Source organism: Gobio gobio, assembly GCF_949357685.1.
Source record: "Gobio gobio genome assembly, chromosome: 7".
Classification (NCBI taxonomy): Eukaryota; Metazoa; Chordata; class Actinopteri; order Cypriniformes; family Gobionidae; genus Gobio; species Gobio gobio.
In genome coordinates, this window is record NC_137103.1 from 36197546 (window position 1) to 36214766 (window position 17221).

The 17221-nt window shown below is 38.2% G+C and overlaps 1 protein-coding gene across 1 annotated transcript in view; it reads right to left on the reverse strand.

Moving 5' to 3' along the window:
• Nucleotides 1–1670: 1670 nt before the first annotated feature.
• Nucleotides 1671–17221, reverse strand: part of pth2ra (parathyroid hormone 2 receptor a) — a gene marked incomplete at both ends in the record, with an annotated part of 105744 nt that continues 90193 nt past the window's right edge. Inside the window, 4 exons of the mRNA XM_079821800.1 lie at nt 1671–2060; nt 3876–3917; nt 7499–7637; nt 9575–9669. Coding sequence (XP_079677926.1) covers nt 1671–2060; nt 3876–3917; nt 7499–7637; nt 9575–9669 — 666 coding nt within the window. The remainder of the gene's footprint in view (nt 2061–3875; nt 3918–7498; nt 7638–9574; nt 9670–17221) is intronic.

The window sequence follows — 17221 nt, forward strand, 5'->3', positions numbered from 1 at the left end:
ACTACCGTTCAAAAGTTTTGGGTCGGTAAGAATTTTTTTTTGGGGGGGGGGGGGGGGGGGGGGGGGATTCATTTCACGACTTAAGAAATGAATACATTTATAATGTTGCAAACGCTTTATATTTCAGATAAATGCTGTTCTTTTGAACTTTCTATTCATTAAATAATCCTGAAAAAAATTGTACACAACTGTTTTCAACATTGATAATAATAATACATGTTTCTTGAGCAGCAAATCGGTATATTATAATGATTTTAAATGGTAAAAATATTTCACAATAATACTGTTTTGCTGTTTTTTGGATCAAATAAATGTAGCCTTGGTGAGCAGAAGAGGATTCTTTAAAAACATTTAAAAAATTGCATTTAGATCAGAATGCACATTTCTATGAGTAGAAACTATGAAATTAGTCATTTTAAAAACACTGATTCACAGACTATCAATGAGACATTTGAGCAAGGCATGCAAGGAATCCATCATATTTTTGTCATAACTTCATCGGTTATTTTCTGTGTGATACTGTAGTAATCATTGCCTTTCATAAGAGCATGTTTCAGCTGACAAGGCAATTACTTGGTGTGTTCATGGCACTGTTTTTCTGTAATCTATGATAAAATAAAAGGTCACACTTTATATTAGGTGTCTTTAACTACTAACATAAAAAATAAGTACAATGTACTTAGAGTTCATATTGTATTGCAAAACACTTGTGCTGTTATTGAGGTGGGATACGGGTAAGGTAGGGACAGGTTTGGTGGTAAAAAGCCATCCACTTTACTGTTGTTAAAAGGTGCGTTCGCGCCATACCCTAACTCGCACGAAGAGCTCACGTCCTTGTATAACTCGTAATTGCTTCATTTTAGCTTTGATAATGTTCTCACATAATTGCCACGCATAATTCCGATGACGTGAACGGCTCCGAGAAGAGCACCACGGGTTGTCATCTCATAATTATGGTAATTACGACATGACGTGAACGCAGCTGAAGTCCAGCCTCATCTCGAGCTAACAGCTGATTGGTCCATTGCTAGTCAACCTTCTGATAAAGTTAAACTGTTGCATAGCATTCAAAAACAAAACCAACACTGTCAGATTATAATGCATTCAAAATTAATTTTATTAAATTATTAAAATGTATCCTCTGAAATGGAATATTACAGGAAGTACGATGGAGTAAATTTTGCACCCCCCCCCCCCCCCAAACATACGATAGACCTTAATACAATCATTCATCCTGAGATCTACACAAGTCATGCTGTTGACTAAAACAAAACAAAAAATCACTTGTTGACATCATGGTTCTTAGCAAATGAAATCAGTATTCAAAAATAAATTGTTGGCATAGCAATAAAAAAAAAAAAAAAACTTTCGGATTTGGCACATTTGTCCATTGGCAGTTTCAGAATTGCATGAAACAACCAGAAATTTTATCCACCATCAGCGTTTCCAGGGCCATGATGGGTAGAGATGTCTTAGCATGAACATATCAATCTATCCACATATGACATTGTGTCAAAAACAAAACTATGTGTCACAGATTGAGCAGGAAATGTCCATTGTTGTCATCCATAGTGGTGTTCTCTGCAGATGATGTACTGTCATTTTTGTTCTTCAACAATTGCGATGTTTGCTATTACAGCCAATTTAGCTGACTATCACCGCACCATTATCTACAGAGTTTCCTCGTCATCCTCCAGGCCACTGCTGGGCCTTGTGGGCAGGGATTCCTTCAGCAGGATGTCATCGACCTGCTTCGCACTGTCCTCCGGCTCCTCAGGTATAGATGGTGGCAAGCTGTCAGCATCTGAATTGAGCACATAGCCTGGCAAGGAGGCATGTGCGCTGACAGTTGGCCCCCCGCTGCTGCGGTAGACTCGGCTGGAGAAGAGTGTGGTTGAACGGGTGCCTGGGCCTCCGGCGGCGAGCTGGGATTGACTGCTGGTGCTGTTGTTGAGGCCAGTTAACACAGAGCCATAGCGGTAGCTCCCACACACAACCGGGCCCTTCCAGTCGAATGCTAGGTTCCACCGCGTCCATGTCTTCTTGATCTCAGTCTGGACCTGAGGATCAGAGATAAATGATAAAGAACAGTTGATGCCAAAATACAAGGTGACTTTAAAAACCAAGGCCGAGAGTAATTCGTTTGTATCATTGAAGAACTCACTGCTTAACAGTTTTCGCTTTGGCTCAATTCTCAAATGAGATTTTTTTTTCCCTTAAAACAATAAGTTCAGATCTCTGAACAATTTGTTTCTTGTTCACATCAGATTTGAATTTCTTATTGATTTAAGAACATTTCATGTGTTTTGGCACGTGTGCAAAAGAGTAAGTACACGTAAGCCAAACTCTTGATCCATTCAGTTATCAAAATCCTGTCAGACATGCATGAGCATTAATATTCCATAAATATCTGACATGGGGAATGGTCTGACCTTGTAATGAAATAGGAATCATATATATATATTCCTATTTCATTACAATGGCAGACCATTCCCCATGTCAGATATTTATGGAATATTAATGCTCATGCATGTCTGACAGGATTTTTTATATATATATATATATAAAAAAATATATATATTACAATGCAAATATACAAATATATATTACAATGAATATATATATATATATATAGAGTTATATATACATCACACCAATTTTGAACATGGAGGAATGTAACAGCCCTACATAGCAGCAGCTACAGCAAAACAGGATAAAGAACAACAGCCTACTCTTACAGTTTGGTGAACACTTAAAACTCCATGCTTGTTCCACCCACATTTTCTTCTGATTGGTCTATTATTTAAAACTAACATTTGTAGGGCTAAAGCACTTAACAAGTATAACATCAGTATGTTTAAATGAATACCAATATGTTACATTTACAGAGCCCTCCAAGCTATTTAGGGGGTGGTGGGATGTCCATTAACACCACCAGTTTGTAGCATCTGCCTGGTTGAAGCGATGGCAGCCGTAGCATGTCAAAACACCCACCACACACCGGCTATTGGTGGAGAGGAGACCAAGTGATGTAGCCAATCAGCTTAAAAAGGCACGAGTAGGAGGCTATGATGGATGGATGCCAATGAGTAAATCTGGTCAGGATACCAGGGTTATACTCCTACTCTTTTTGAGAAGCCACCTGGGATTTCTGATGACCTTAGAGAGTCAGGACAAGTTTAACATCTCATCTAAAAGTCAGCCACTCTTCCGACAGCAACCTAGTTTTCTCGAGGAGGTCCGTTTAGCTTCAGTGGGAAACTGGCTTTCTAAACCCATGATAGCCCACAACACCACACTGAAAGTCACAATTTTTTTTTATGTTTTTAGCCTGCAAACAACCCAAAATGTAAGGCAACTGCAGTGATGATCAGATTTGAGGGACAAGTTACAGTTTAAGTCAAGTTCAGTTTTACAACCAAGGTTAAGTGCTTCTTCATCAGTGTTATTCACCTATTATTTCCCACTAATTACAAAATATGTTGATCTAGGAACCTGTTGATCTAGGATCTTATTTGACAAAATCACGATGACCCAACCGCACTACCTGCCTTGCCAAAACACTTCAAGTGTACACTTGTCAGACACACTGCAATGAGTCTCAGGCACCTGGTTTACGATTATTGGTATAATGTGCACAAATCACCAGCAAAAAATCAAGAAACGGATTCTTTAAATGTGTGACAGGGCAACAACTTTCAGTCATGAAGTGTGCAAATGTCCTAAAAACAATGTTTGACAATGCAAATAAATGAGACAAATTGTCTGTACACAATGAGAAAATAGTAAAGAATTAAATTGCACATTCTCTCTATATTCCCCTAATTATTGTTAATTATAATTAATGATTATAATGCAGCTTTGCAAATGCTCACCTCTCCATTACAGTAGCAGTAGATTATAGACACAAAGAAGCCCTAAAAAACAGAAACAGATGTTAATAAGGGCAACAGCAGGATGTCTCAATACAGTACACATTTCTCTAACAGCTGATTGAGGTAAAAAAAAAAGACATAATCTTAAAACGAAATATATTGTTACTTAGAATAAAAAGAGCGTTATTGTTCGTTGGTGTGGATGCTAATATCATAATGGTTATCTTTATAGTAATCGTTCTTGGTGTGAACAACGGGCCCTAACTAGACGCGATGTGACAACGAGTTACGACTAATGGTGCGTTTAAGTCCTCCTTCGATGTTTATATTTACGAGGTGAGAAGTCGTGTTTTTTTTATTTTTTTTATTGTAAACAAGAATGAAGTTACAAACAAACTACAACAATAAAATAGACACGAGTACTAGACATAATATTAGAATATTATCTTGACATAAAATAACATTAACAACAGATATAGAGGCTGAGTGTTATTGCATACAGGTTGACTATAGATATGAAATGACAGAAATTAAATGACGAGAATAAAATAAGTGACAGGAGTGAAGAAACAGAAGGGAGGGAGGGCGGGATTGTGGGGGGGGGGGGGGTGGGAGTTGAGTACGGATGGTGGATCTGGGAATGTAGAAGTGGTGGCCTTGCGGGGTTGGGGGGGGGGGGGGGTTTAATGAGTATGTGGGAATGTCTGTGTGTTAGTGTGTGTGTGTGGGTGTATATAAGGAGTAATGCTGGCTTATTGTTTGGCCGGGGTGATGGAAGCTGGATCACATAGGATGGTTACAGAGGAGAAAAAAAATTAAATAAAAAACCCTAGTTATTTTCATTACATAGGATAAGAATAAGTGAAAAAAAAAATAAAAAAAAAAAAAATAGAAATAATTGATTGACTGACTGATTAAGCAGACTTCCTGGGCACCCATACATAGCCACAGTGCCCCCCGGCCCCCGCACAAGGTATACCATGGTGAGGCGGCAGAGGGAAGGCCCTGCGCGCCATCCGGCCCCCAGGCCCCCAGCACACAACCGTGTGAATTCATCTATGAAGCCACTGTAAACTGTATCGTTATATATTAGGCTAATTGTTATATTACAATGCTAGCTTACTTTGTTGTAAATGACAAAGCCTGACAGTGTCACTGCTAAATACCCGTTATATTCAACTACAGACATTGCATGTATTGATTCCATCATGATTCTCAAAGAAAATAATTCACCCAAAAATGAAAATTCTGTCATTAATTACTCACCCTCATATCGTTCGACACCCGTAAGACCTCCGTTCATCTTCGGAACACGAATTAAGATATTTTAGTTGAAATCCGATGGCTCAGAAAGGCCTCCATTGGCACAATGCACTTTACACTCTCAAGACCCATAAAAGGTTCTAAAGACGTCGTTACAAAGTCCATCTCACTACAGTGGTTCTACAATAACTTTATGAAGCAACGAGAATAGTTTTTGTGCGCAAATAAAACCTAAATAACGACTTATATACTGATTATTTATATAGATCATGATTCGGATCGCGTGTCAAACCGTCAAACTGCTGAAATCACGTGACTTTGGCGATCCAAACCGCTGAATCGACTCACTGATTCATAACGCTTCGAAGCTTCATGATGCAATGTTTTGAAATCGGTCATTTTTGGGTGAACTAACCCTTTAAAAAAAATCCCGAACTTCCCACTGGTATTTACGACTTCATGGTGGTGTTCATGTGCGCTCAACTCGTAAATACGATCTTTACGACATTACTTTTGCTGCCTTCACGTACTATGGGAATTATCGTAAATACGAGTTTCCTAGGTAAAAATTGCACGTGAACGCCCTCTGATGTTTACCACTGGGAAGTTCATAAATAATTTTGATACCCCAATTCCCGAGATGGGCGTGTCATAAACTTTAAACATGGTGGCGGGGAGAAATACGGCTGTGGCAGGTGTGGTTTTATAATTTTTTTCCCCAAAACAGCTAGGTCGTCTTGTCTTGACATTAATGTCATTTTTACATGTACGAGTAATCATTTGAAGCGTATTGTATGTTTGATACACAGCAAAAATAGCCTGAATTTGACTGAAATTGCAGAATCGTCAGAAAGCGGACTATCTGGAATGTTTATGGTTGTCAGTGCATATGATGTTGGTTTAAATAAGATTTTCCCAATAAATAGGCAAGAATAAACCTGGTGTTCACCATGATTCCTGTTCATTCTGATAACAAAGCACTTGAATGCAACAAGATTGTAATCACGACTTCTAAAGTCGGAATTTGTATAGCACGCGAAGGCAGCATTTAACAGCATGTAAGCATTTTTAAGTCAATCAAAAACCACAGCCAATCAGAACAGCGTGTGGGCGGGCTCTCGCGGCAAGTGCAGGGCACCAGAGATTAATCTCGACAGCAAAAAGCGTGTCAAACTGCTGAAATCACGTGACTTTGGCGCTCCGAACCGCTGATTCATAACGCTCCGAAGCTTCATGAAGCTATGTTTTGAAATCGGTCATCACTATATAAGTCGTTATTTAGTTTTTTTGGTGCACCAAAAATATTCTCGTCGCTTTATAATATTAATATTGGACCACTGCTGGCTATGCAGGCCTCACTGAGCCATCGGATTTCAACAGTAATATCTTAAATTGTATTCCAAAGATGAACGGAGGTCTTACGGGTGTGGAACGGCATGAGGGTGAGTAATAAATGACGTTATTTTCATTTTTGGGGGAAACTAACCCTTTAACATGGAAAAGATACCTTTTATCGCATGTCACGTGTGGTTAGGACACAGTGTTAAGTATGAGGAATAATTTAAACTGATGAAAACATCTATAAAAGACTTTCTGGTTGCGATTCAGAGGTTAAGAAATAATGTAACATTGTCTCTGGAATATTTTTTAATATGCACTGGGCCAAGTTTTTTTTCTTGGTCACATGCTGTTTACAGTGATTTGGAATCATTATGTTAGGTATTTAATTAATTACAGTTGACACTGACCACCTGTTTAGTTTATATTATATTGCAGTAGGCCTATAAAAACAGATAAAATGCTTTTGAATTATCCCAGTTCTGTGAATGTGTGTGGCTGTGTTTCTGAAGATACTATAAGTGGATATGGAAGTGATCTGTTCTTGATGTGAAGGACATTCATTGAATCGTGTCATCCTGGTCCAGAAAAAAAGACCCTTAACCTAACCAGCACCTGTCATTTAAGACAGCCGAACATCTCAGACAAAATCAATGTGGTGTGTCATGAGATGTCAAGCCCATTTGGAGTGCTGTGAATTGAATTGACCTGTCAATTTATTTCTCTGTCTTACACATTTCTTGAACATTTTATTGCTTGTAGTTTATGCAACAAGCATCATCATGTCAGCGAAATTCTCATCAATATCCGGGGGTTGCTTTTCCTTCTCGTTTTTAAATCTTTCTTCCACATCAATATTAAATCATGCAAAATACTTGCACAGCAGTTATATAAATGATGCTAAAATACAAATTTGAATTTATGATTTTTGGATTATCAAAAGAAAAACATATGCATATTGACTGGCAGAGATCACTGATTACATTAGCTATTCATGCAATAAAAGCATCGTTTCCAAGTACCTGGAAAGAATTGAAGAACAGCTCGCAATACATCCGCACCTCCCAGCCCAGACCGTCGAAAGTGTGCGGCATTCCGACAAACACAATGTAGTGCACCCCAAACACAAACACCAACACAAGCGTGGATTTGGCAAGTTTCCTGAACAGAGAGAAATGAAAATGTTCTGTGAGTTAATGGGACAGTTCACCCCCCAAAAAAATAATTTTCTCACCTTCATGTTGTTCCAAACCTATATGAATTTCTTTTTTCTGTGCAACACAAAAACAGATATTTAGGTGCGATCACCTTTGTACAGTGAAAATTCAGCAGGTGAAATGCTCTCATCTCAATAGGGATCTGTGTGATCGGGAATTCCGCATGAGGGAAATGAGGCAAACAAATGCTAATTCCCATCAGATTAAAGTTTGACCACGCAAATATATATAGATAGCACGAATTGTATTTATTGTGCAATTTATACGGCAAAAACGTAAAAACTCCTTTTGGTGTATAAATCGCACAATAAATACAATTCGTGCTATATACACATTTTCATGAGAACAGGCTGTGCATATTGTGAATGGGGAAAGATGTTTTGAGCTCCTCAAGACCTAAGAGCACCATCAAAAAGTCCATATGACTTGTGAGCTACATTTCCAAGTCTTCTGAAAATATATGGTAGATTTGTGTCAGGGACTGACTGATACTGAAGACGTCATTTGCTGAAAATCATCCCCCACTGCAAAGATATACAGCTTTAGATCACTAGGAATATAGGACACAATGGAGTTTTATTATGCTTTTTTGGAGATTGGCAGCATCTGTCCCTACCCAATTTCGTGCGAAGACAGTGAACATTCTGCCCAACATCTCCATTTGTGTTCCACTGAAGAAAGAAAGTCATACAGATTTGGAATGACACGAGGGTGAGTAAATGATGACAGAATTATATTTTTTGGCAAACTGTCCTGCCTATTAATTTTCACGTAACCCTTTTTGATCTCAGTGAGATATCTGTGTAGGCTGATGACGCCAAGTACTGTGTGTGACGTAGTTGTGATATTATGAATTCAAAAAGTCTTTAATCCTTGTTTTATGACTGACACTGCACACGCCTCCGAGTGACTTTAATCTGAACGAAGACATGCGCAACATCTTAATGGCTACGCCTTGCCTGCCCTAGAAGACAGGTAAAATGTCTGGCAAATTAGTCATGAAAAGAATCATGAAAAATAATTGGAAAAGAGCAGCGTTAGAAGATCATGGGGTGTAAATCTTCTTTTAATTGAAGTTTGATCAACCAAAGTGTTCCGGTGAAGGGAGCGTCGTAGCAAATAAGAGTCAAAGAATGTGACATGAGAGTGTACAAGGTCATTCACATTACAGATTTATTTCTAGGAATCAGCCAGGGCTGTCTTTGGCTTAGCAAAATGCACTGTTTGCCAATGTATTTGCAAACATGACTGTCTGTCCTATCAGCTGTGCAAGCTGACACCTGGGGCTCTGCATACCACTATTTAGCGGGGAGACGGCAATGATCAAACTGATTACTGTTATTAGCAGCGCAAAATGACATCCATTGACATTGTTTTGCTCCAAACTGGAATCTTTTGGTGAGCATCCAGCATAACATTTGAACATGCCAAAGCCTGAATGTGCATCTATAGGGTTTCAAATAATGGATTCAAAGGCAGATAAAAATGGAAGCCAAAAATGTTTCTTTCCACATGTAATAAGATCAGATCTATAATATCCAATGGCCTTAAAATGTGACACTTATTTCAGTAGTGACAAGATGGAATGATAGAAACCACAATCCGAATCAAACCGCATAATGAGTAGGCGTAGGAAGGGAAGCTTATTATCGCATCTCTTAGCCACAGGCAATTCTACCTCCAAGCTGTCAGATGAAAGGTTTCGCGTATAAATTACATAAGGAAATAAACAGTTGCTGTAGGGATAGCTTCCACTCTCAGCAATCTAATAGCAAAGATGATGCCACTGTAATGGCATAGACAATTCAGGCTGGTACAACACTGAATTTCAAGGCACTTGAATGCGTAAAAACATTGCCCAGTGGAAGTGGACGCACAAACCTGTACTGTTTCCGAGTATCGTATCTGCCAGCGTTGGTCTCGCGGATCTTAGTTGCGAGCACCCGCACGATATTCACAAACAGGATGAAGTTCAGCTGAAAAAGAGAGCACAGAGAGAATGAACTGAGTAAAAGGTGACAGCTAATAAAATCCCTTCTCCTGCCTAAACACAATCCGTCCAATTTGTGTAGCTGAAAAACTGTAATAAAGACTGAGGACTATAAGGATTTGATCCATTATGGATAACTGGAAAATAAAGCCTGTCGCAGGAGGTCACCAGCAGATGACCGTACAAGTGATTTGCATGGCTGGCTTTTCCCAAATGAGCTGGCATGTATTTAAAAAATGCCTATTTCCGTCTGCTTAATTACAATGAGTGGGATGTATGTGCATGGGATTTTGAGCTCAGTCCGAAATCAATAAGACAAACAAAAATGCATTCTGGTTCTAATTTAAAGTTACGGTGTTTGTAATTCAGCATTTCACATTCAAAAAGGACTCCGTTATAGATGCATTATTTGGTGTGTAAATTTATTCTAATATTACTTTCTTTCGTTTTCTGTTTTGCATATGTCCTTTTCAGTTAAAAAAAAAGTGCTTTGGAAGCCAATAATGCTAAGCTTGCTTGGCTGAGCATGAATAATTAATGAAGAAACACGAGTACATAGCTCTCCTACAAGCATTGGTGTTATTGAACAACAATAAAAATATTAAAATATTAATATAAAAAAGTACATATACAAAATGATTACAAAACTATTACACTTCTTATAGCGTTTCAAAACAAGATTTTAGTAACCACAAAAGTCAGTCACTTTATTATAGATTTAAATATCGGAGGTAATACAACTAAAAAAACTGTAAGATAACTGATGTTCAGGTGTGAGGGTGGCAAAAGATGATTTGTGCAAAATAAAGCTCAACAAACTGTGTTCTGAGTACTACCTATAATAATTAAAACTGTATACACTATACACAAAAACATTTTTATTTTAAGAACAGTTCACTGTAAGGTTCTCTGAGAAGACAAAATGGTCCTTTTATGGTATTGCTGCGAAAACGACCTTTTGGAACCTTTATTTTTAATAGTGTAGTAATGCCTGCGTACTCTATTTCTCGTATTTCTAATCATCAAAAAGATCAAAGAGGACATTAACAGCACTGAAAGGACAAACAAAATACATACACACCACATTCTTCTTCACACATATGATGTTATTGCCAATCACGGCAGTCACACATTTAAATGACCCCTTTTGCAGAATATTACCCCCATATCTACCATCTGTTCAGTGGGAGTACTGAAAAAATGTAAATGTGTTTTAACAGTTTGCAACATATGAATCATCATTGGCCAGATTTCTCTCATTATACATCTGACTTTCCTATGAATTGTTATCCATCCATCCACACTGGCCACAATGGAATTGAATAATATTAATCTAGCATTACATTGTGTGTGTGTGTGTGTGTGTGTGTGTTGCATCAGAATATATTATATATATATTTTTTTCTCAGTATTTAAGAAATGTAAATCAGCAGAGGAGAAAAAGAACAACCACAAACTTGTTTCACTTGTAGTTACTACTATGCCTGCAGAATCTCTGTCTCACATTTTACAATCATATAATCATTAAAATATGCATCAAAATATGTAAGACATCTAAAAACAAAAAAATTATTCAATGCCTAATTTCTCAGTGTGTGACCTGAATGACATAGTGTGAAATATCATCATCTCGCTATCTGAATAGATCAGCATTAATTGGAGCTAAGGGCCAGTCACTGATTTTCAGTCTTTTTTTAGGGGCAAGATTTATGTAATTAAAAGTTGGAATCATCTCTTTAAAGCCCCATAATACTAACTTGATTCGCCATATGTGCGAAACTTGTAAAGAGTCCAGCTGGGCTGCCTGGCGCAAGTTAAAGAAGACCGTGGAAAAAAGAAGTCATGCTGAGGCAGCTTTATCGTCCCCCTGGAATAATACATTTGCTTGATGTGCACAAAGAGATAAGTGAATAGCTGGATATACAAGATTCAATTTCTCACCAGCATGGAGATTATTTACACCTTCAACCAATACAAACGAGTCTATTTACATATGCGCACATAACATCCACACACAAACACATCCCTCAAATATTTGATACTATGATCCCATAAAAACTGCACGTACAAGCCCCTATTTAATACATTAAAATAAAAGATCAATTTAACTAACTTAAATTGAAAGTACAAATTACATTTACAAATAAAAAAAATTAACAAAACCTTATGAATATTAGAATAAGAATACGCAACAATGTCAATTTGAGACCTACATCCACTTGAAATTAATAAAAACTGGAATTCATGTACGCAATTGCCAGTCTTTTATGGGCCTTTTAAAGGTTATTGTAATTCAGTTTCATAATGTTTTTACCAAAATTGACATCTACTCGATTCCATTGTTGTTATTGAAGATTTTATTTATTATATATTATGTATCTTTGAAGATGCTTTGATGAAGAATGAGCAGGCTGAGCAGTATATACAACCTAATGGAGTTGAACTTCAAAGATTCTGTAGCGTAATTCTTTTCAATTAGCACAATGAGGAATAAAACTAAATTGTCGGCTACACATAATGTGTCACTAAATGACAGATGCTATTCATTCAAAGTGTAAACAGAAGAAGTATGCTATTTGTACAAAAGGTAGCCTGTATCGTTGCCAACGAGATTGACTATTTACACCGCAGTGGCACCACAAAGTGATTGTTGGTCCCTGGCCATCCCTGTCAAAAGTCCTGGCTTCGCTTTTTGCCAGCATGCCAGTGAACAACAAATATTGTCACTTGGTAATAGTAACAGAACAACCAATGCCCTTCAGCAAGTTTGTAACACAAGAAAAAGATACTTTGAAAGTCTGGTCCTGTTGAGAGCCATCTGGAGTTGCCCCTGCTCACAGAGTATTCTAGGTAAGGGGATGTTTTCTCCTTCATTGCAATAGATTTTAGTAAAAATTTACTTTATTTTTGGCCTTTTTATATTTTTTACAGAGAATACAGAGAACAGAAATTAATGAGCAGAGATTGGGCAATGTTGCAAGCCAGATGTAAAGGAATAGTTCAAATTTAAAACTGACATTTCCTAAAATATTTCTCTTGATATTTTCTCAATATTTCCCTATTTTCTACAGAAGAAAGAAAGTCATACAGGTTTGGAACGACATGAGGGTAGGGGTCCGCAATATGACCAAATTCTTAATTCACGATATGAGATATGATATTTTATTTCAAGATAACGATATATACACCGCTCAGGCATAACATTATGACAGGTGAAGCGAATAACACTGATTATATCTTCATCATGGCACCTGTTAGTGGGTGGGATATATTGGGCAACAAGTGAACATTTTGTCCAAGTTGATGTGTTACAAGTAGGACAAATGGGCAAGCGTAAGGATTTGAGCGAGTTTGACAAGGGCCAAATTGTGATGGCTAGACGACTGGGTCAGAGCATGTCCAAAACTCTGTCCAAAACAGCTCTTGTGGGGTGTTGCCGGTCTGCAGTGGTCATTATCTATCAAAAGTGGTCCAAGGAAGGAACAGTGGTGAACCCGCGACAGGGCCAAGGCTCACATGTGGGGAGCGAAGGCTGGCCCGTGTGGTCCGATCAAACAGTCGAGATACTATAGCTCAAATTGCTCAAGAAGTTAATGCTGGTTCTGACTTAAAGGACCTGCAGCTAACATGGTGCCAGATACCACAGCACACCTTCAGGGGTTAAGTGGAGTCCATGCCTCGAGGGGTTAGGGCTGTTTTGGTAGCAAAAAGGGGACCAACACAATATTAGGAAGGTCATAATGTTATGCCAGTAAGTTTGTAACGCTGGATCCAATGAAGACGAAAATGAAGATGAAATAAGATTTATTTAAACCATTCAAAACTAGACAGCCAACATGCAAGACAGTGTGTCTTAACACAAACAACAACCGACAATGAACAGAACGGGCGGGGGGGGGGGGGGGGGGACTAAATACTGTGATAATTAACTAAAAGACGAACAGCTGTGATGAATGCTGTTAGTGTCCATGGTGACAGATTGTGGCGGAAAATAGAACAAAGGGAGACACTTGTGATAAATGAAAACCAAAACAAAGTTATTTTTTTCTTTTGTTTGATTCACATTAATGCTTTAGATCCACCCATCTGTTTACTTTCACTTGAGACATAATTGTCTGTGTTTACATTAATACTCCACACAATGGGAATTTTGACATAATCGCGTGTGTATTCGACCATTCAAGCGCGAGAATGTGACGAGAAACTCAAGATGTGAAAGAGAACTGAATTTGCGATCATGTAAGCAGTTCTAGTAAACCCGTTCGGAGCGGGATTTCTTATGATTGTTCTTAAGATAAAATTTAAGAAGTAATCATATTCACAATCATCGTAAATAACTTCTTAAAGTTAGGATTAGGGGTGCACCGATTCGACTTTTTCAGTCCCGATACCGATACCGATGCCTGGGCTTTGTGTATCTGTCGATACCCGATACCGATCCGATATATTGTTGAATTAATAATAAACTGTATATCTTCCACCTTATACCTTCCTTGAAGAGACTAAAGGCACCAGACTTTACTAACTAAACATAACTAAGACAAAATAACAGATGTATGTAAGGTGTTGAATTCTTATTTATTTAAAAAACAATTGTGCATTCAAATCTAAAATAGAATGTAATCTAACTTCTTTAAATAAATAAAATGTAGCAGTGGAAACAAAAAACAGTGTATTGGTCAAACATACAATAGTAATCTGACAGTTACCAAAAATTTTTTACACTACAGATAATTGTTTTGGTATATAATCATATCAATATTAAAAAGTAGCATTACAAATTAACAAATAGTCTAATTTTCTGCCATATGCAATTTAATAAAAATTTTCAGCTAGCTAATAACAACTTTGTTCTGGTTTCACCTCACTCCAGATTAAATGATTGTAGGCTAGGCCTTTTTATTTTACTACACATTGTCAACAGAAATAAGATGAAATACTGTTGATAATTAAAAATAATTCTTACTACCCACTCTTGCTAAATTGGGTAAGCACACTTGTGTTCTCATTTCAGTTGCGTTCTGAGTAAATTAATAAACTGAGTTCATGAGTTCAGTGTTGGACAGATCAGTTGTTCTGGCCAGTCGTTAAAATGATTCGGTTCAAAGGAGTCATTAGGTCACGAATCGGACATTAGCAGACGCGTTGTGTGCGAATCCCGTCTGTTAGAACATCGCGAAAGATGTCAACACACAGAAAACACTTCATAACTGGATATAATTTGTCTCCCGCTTATTGAAAGTATGCTTTATGTCAGCTGGTCAGAGAAGAGTCAATGTTTTTTGAGCGCAATTCACACCCAGTGATAATTCAAGGACAAAATTGTCCGAATGTGTCACGTGCAACATGGTTTCGGTCTTCCGAGCTTTTGATTTGGATTAATATGTGAAATATGAGAGCGAACACTGATTATTTTGAAGACCCAGAGAGCGCGCGCGGGGGAGGAGCTCTCAGATCGGTCTCTCTGTCACTCAGTCACAAGCGCAGCATCTGTTCTACATCACTCGTAAATCACAATAACTAATCAAATTAGGCTTTGGCCGTCAAAAAAATGTCAATGCAGGAAAGACCCTGACTTTGCAGTAATACCCTCGAAACAGCGACGAACTAGTTGGCGTGGCAAGCGTGAAATATCTCCTCCACACAGCCGACTCTCTGGCTCGCTCCCTTCTAGCATGCGACACACGTGAAGCTGACGAATGACGTAGGTTCTGCTGCGACGGAAAAAAACACCTGGATCGGCTTGTGGATCTGTTAATTTTTCCGATCCCCGATCCAGCTATTTTGTCAGTATCGCGGCCGATATCCGATCCTAATATCGGATCGGTGCACCCCTAGTTAGGATAACCTCCAATCTATCTTAAATACCAATTCTACTGTTAATGTTTCACAAATTGTAGTTTTAAGACTTTTTCAGGCGAGTATGTACTTACTTAAAGATTAAATCTGTGGTTTATTTATAAAGAGAGCGCCTATTTTACAATTTGATCTGCCGTTTTCGGAGTTGTGAGATCCAGGCGATCAGCGGGTGTTCAGCGCTGATTAACCCCGGCGGGAGCAGCCTTTCCTCGGCCAGTCCTTCTGCCGTCTGCCGCTGGCTCTGACGTCTCTGAGATATGATCCGTCTTGTGTAGATCTAACGGCTGATCTTGTACCCGAGCAGCGTTCTTGATAAATGGCTAGGCTCTTATAAAATAACGGCACATTAAAAACACGACATTGAGTGATTTACTCCCGTCAAGCCAGTCACGACGAAAATAGTCTGCACACTTATTATGATATCTACGGTAATCTGCAGGAAGCGCAAAAAGACGGGCTTTGAGGTGTTTTTCATTCAGTGAGTCTTCAGTAATACCTTTCAATAAAATAACACCATATAACACCTTTTATTTTTATTATGTTCTTAAGAAAATATTTGAGAACTTCTAAAGAATTTTTGAAGAATTGCACTTAGGAACATTCTTACGAACTTAGAATTTATCTTAAGAATTTTCTTAACTTCTTTCTTGAGAAGATTTTCGTGAATTCGGCCCCAGGTGAGTGAGGTTTGTTTGTATGTTATTTGTTGAGGATGCATTTCATCACTCTGAAGTGTCAATAGTGCTATACATTTACATACCGCGATATACACAATATAGAAAAATCTCTAACGATAGATATTTTATACCACGTTAACAATATATATCGTCATACCGCTCAGCCCTACACGAGGGTGTGTAAATTTTAATTTGAGCTATCCCTTTTAACTAAAAGTGAGCTCATCCATTTTTATAGGGTTAGTTCACCCACAAATGTTGGTCTGTTCAACAATCACAAAACTATTGTGTGACTTTTAGAAGAGGAATATAGTGCACAAGTCTATTTTACATGCTTTATTTTGTATCTATCACCATTCATCTTAATCTATCACCATTCAATTTCGTTGCACAGAATATGCAACACCTTTTGTTCTACAAAAAGAAAGAAAGTCATACAGGTTTAGAACGTCATGAAGGTGAGTAAATGAAATGGTTGAACAAACCCTTGGAAAGTTGTTAGAACCTCAGAGTACCATCACATTTGGTTAGAGTCTTTGACTTGCATCGCTTTAGGGAAACTATTGAGTTCCTAATGACTCACTCGCCTGGCCGAGTCGATTTAACCACTTCAGTGAGATGTGTTAGCATCTGTGGATCCATCACTCTCACAGCTCTCCACTCTGTTCATGGCAGGGCACTTAGGAATACATCAGCAGTGACCCTCTCTGCCACCTGGATGGCAGTAGATTGTGCAGAGAGCAGCTAGCAGCAGGCAAACAACGCCAGCTGTGAAGGCTGGGGCTTAATAGAAACAGTGGTGTCATTTGACCAATCATCAAAATGCTGGACCACTCAGACTGGTGCTAGACATATCTGTGCCAAAAAAATCTGAATTCAGAGTGAAAAAGAGTGAGTCGCTTTTCACAGCTTTTTTTAGAGTGGAAAAGGGGTGTTCAATTTCTATGGCTTTGACTGAGAAGCAGCTGTCAAAATACATTTACCATGTTGTGTAACCATTTA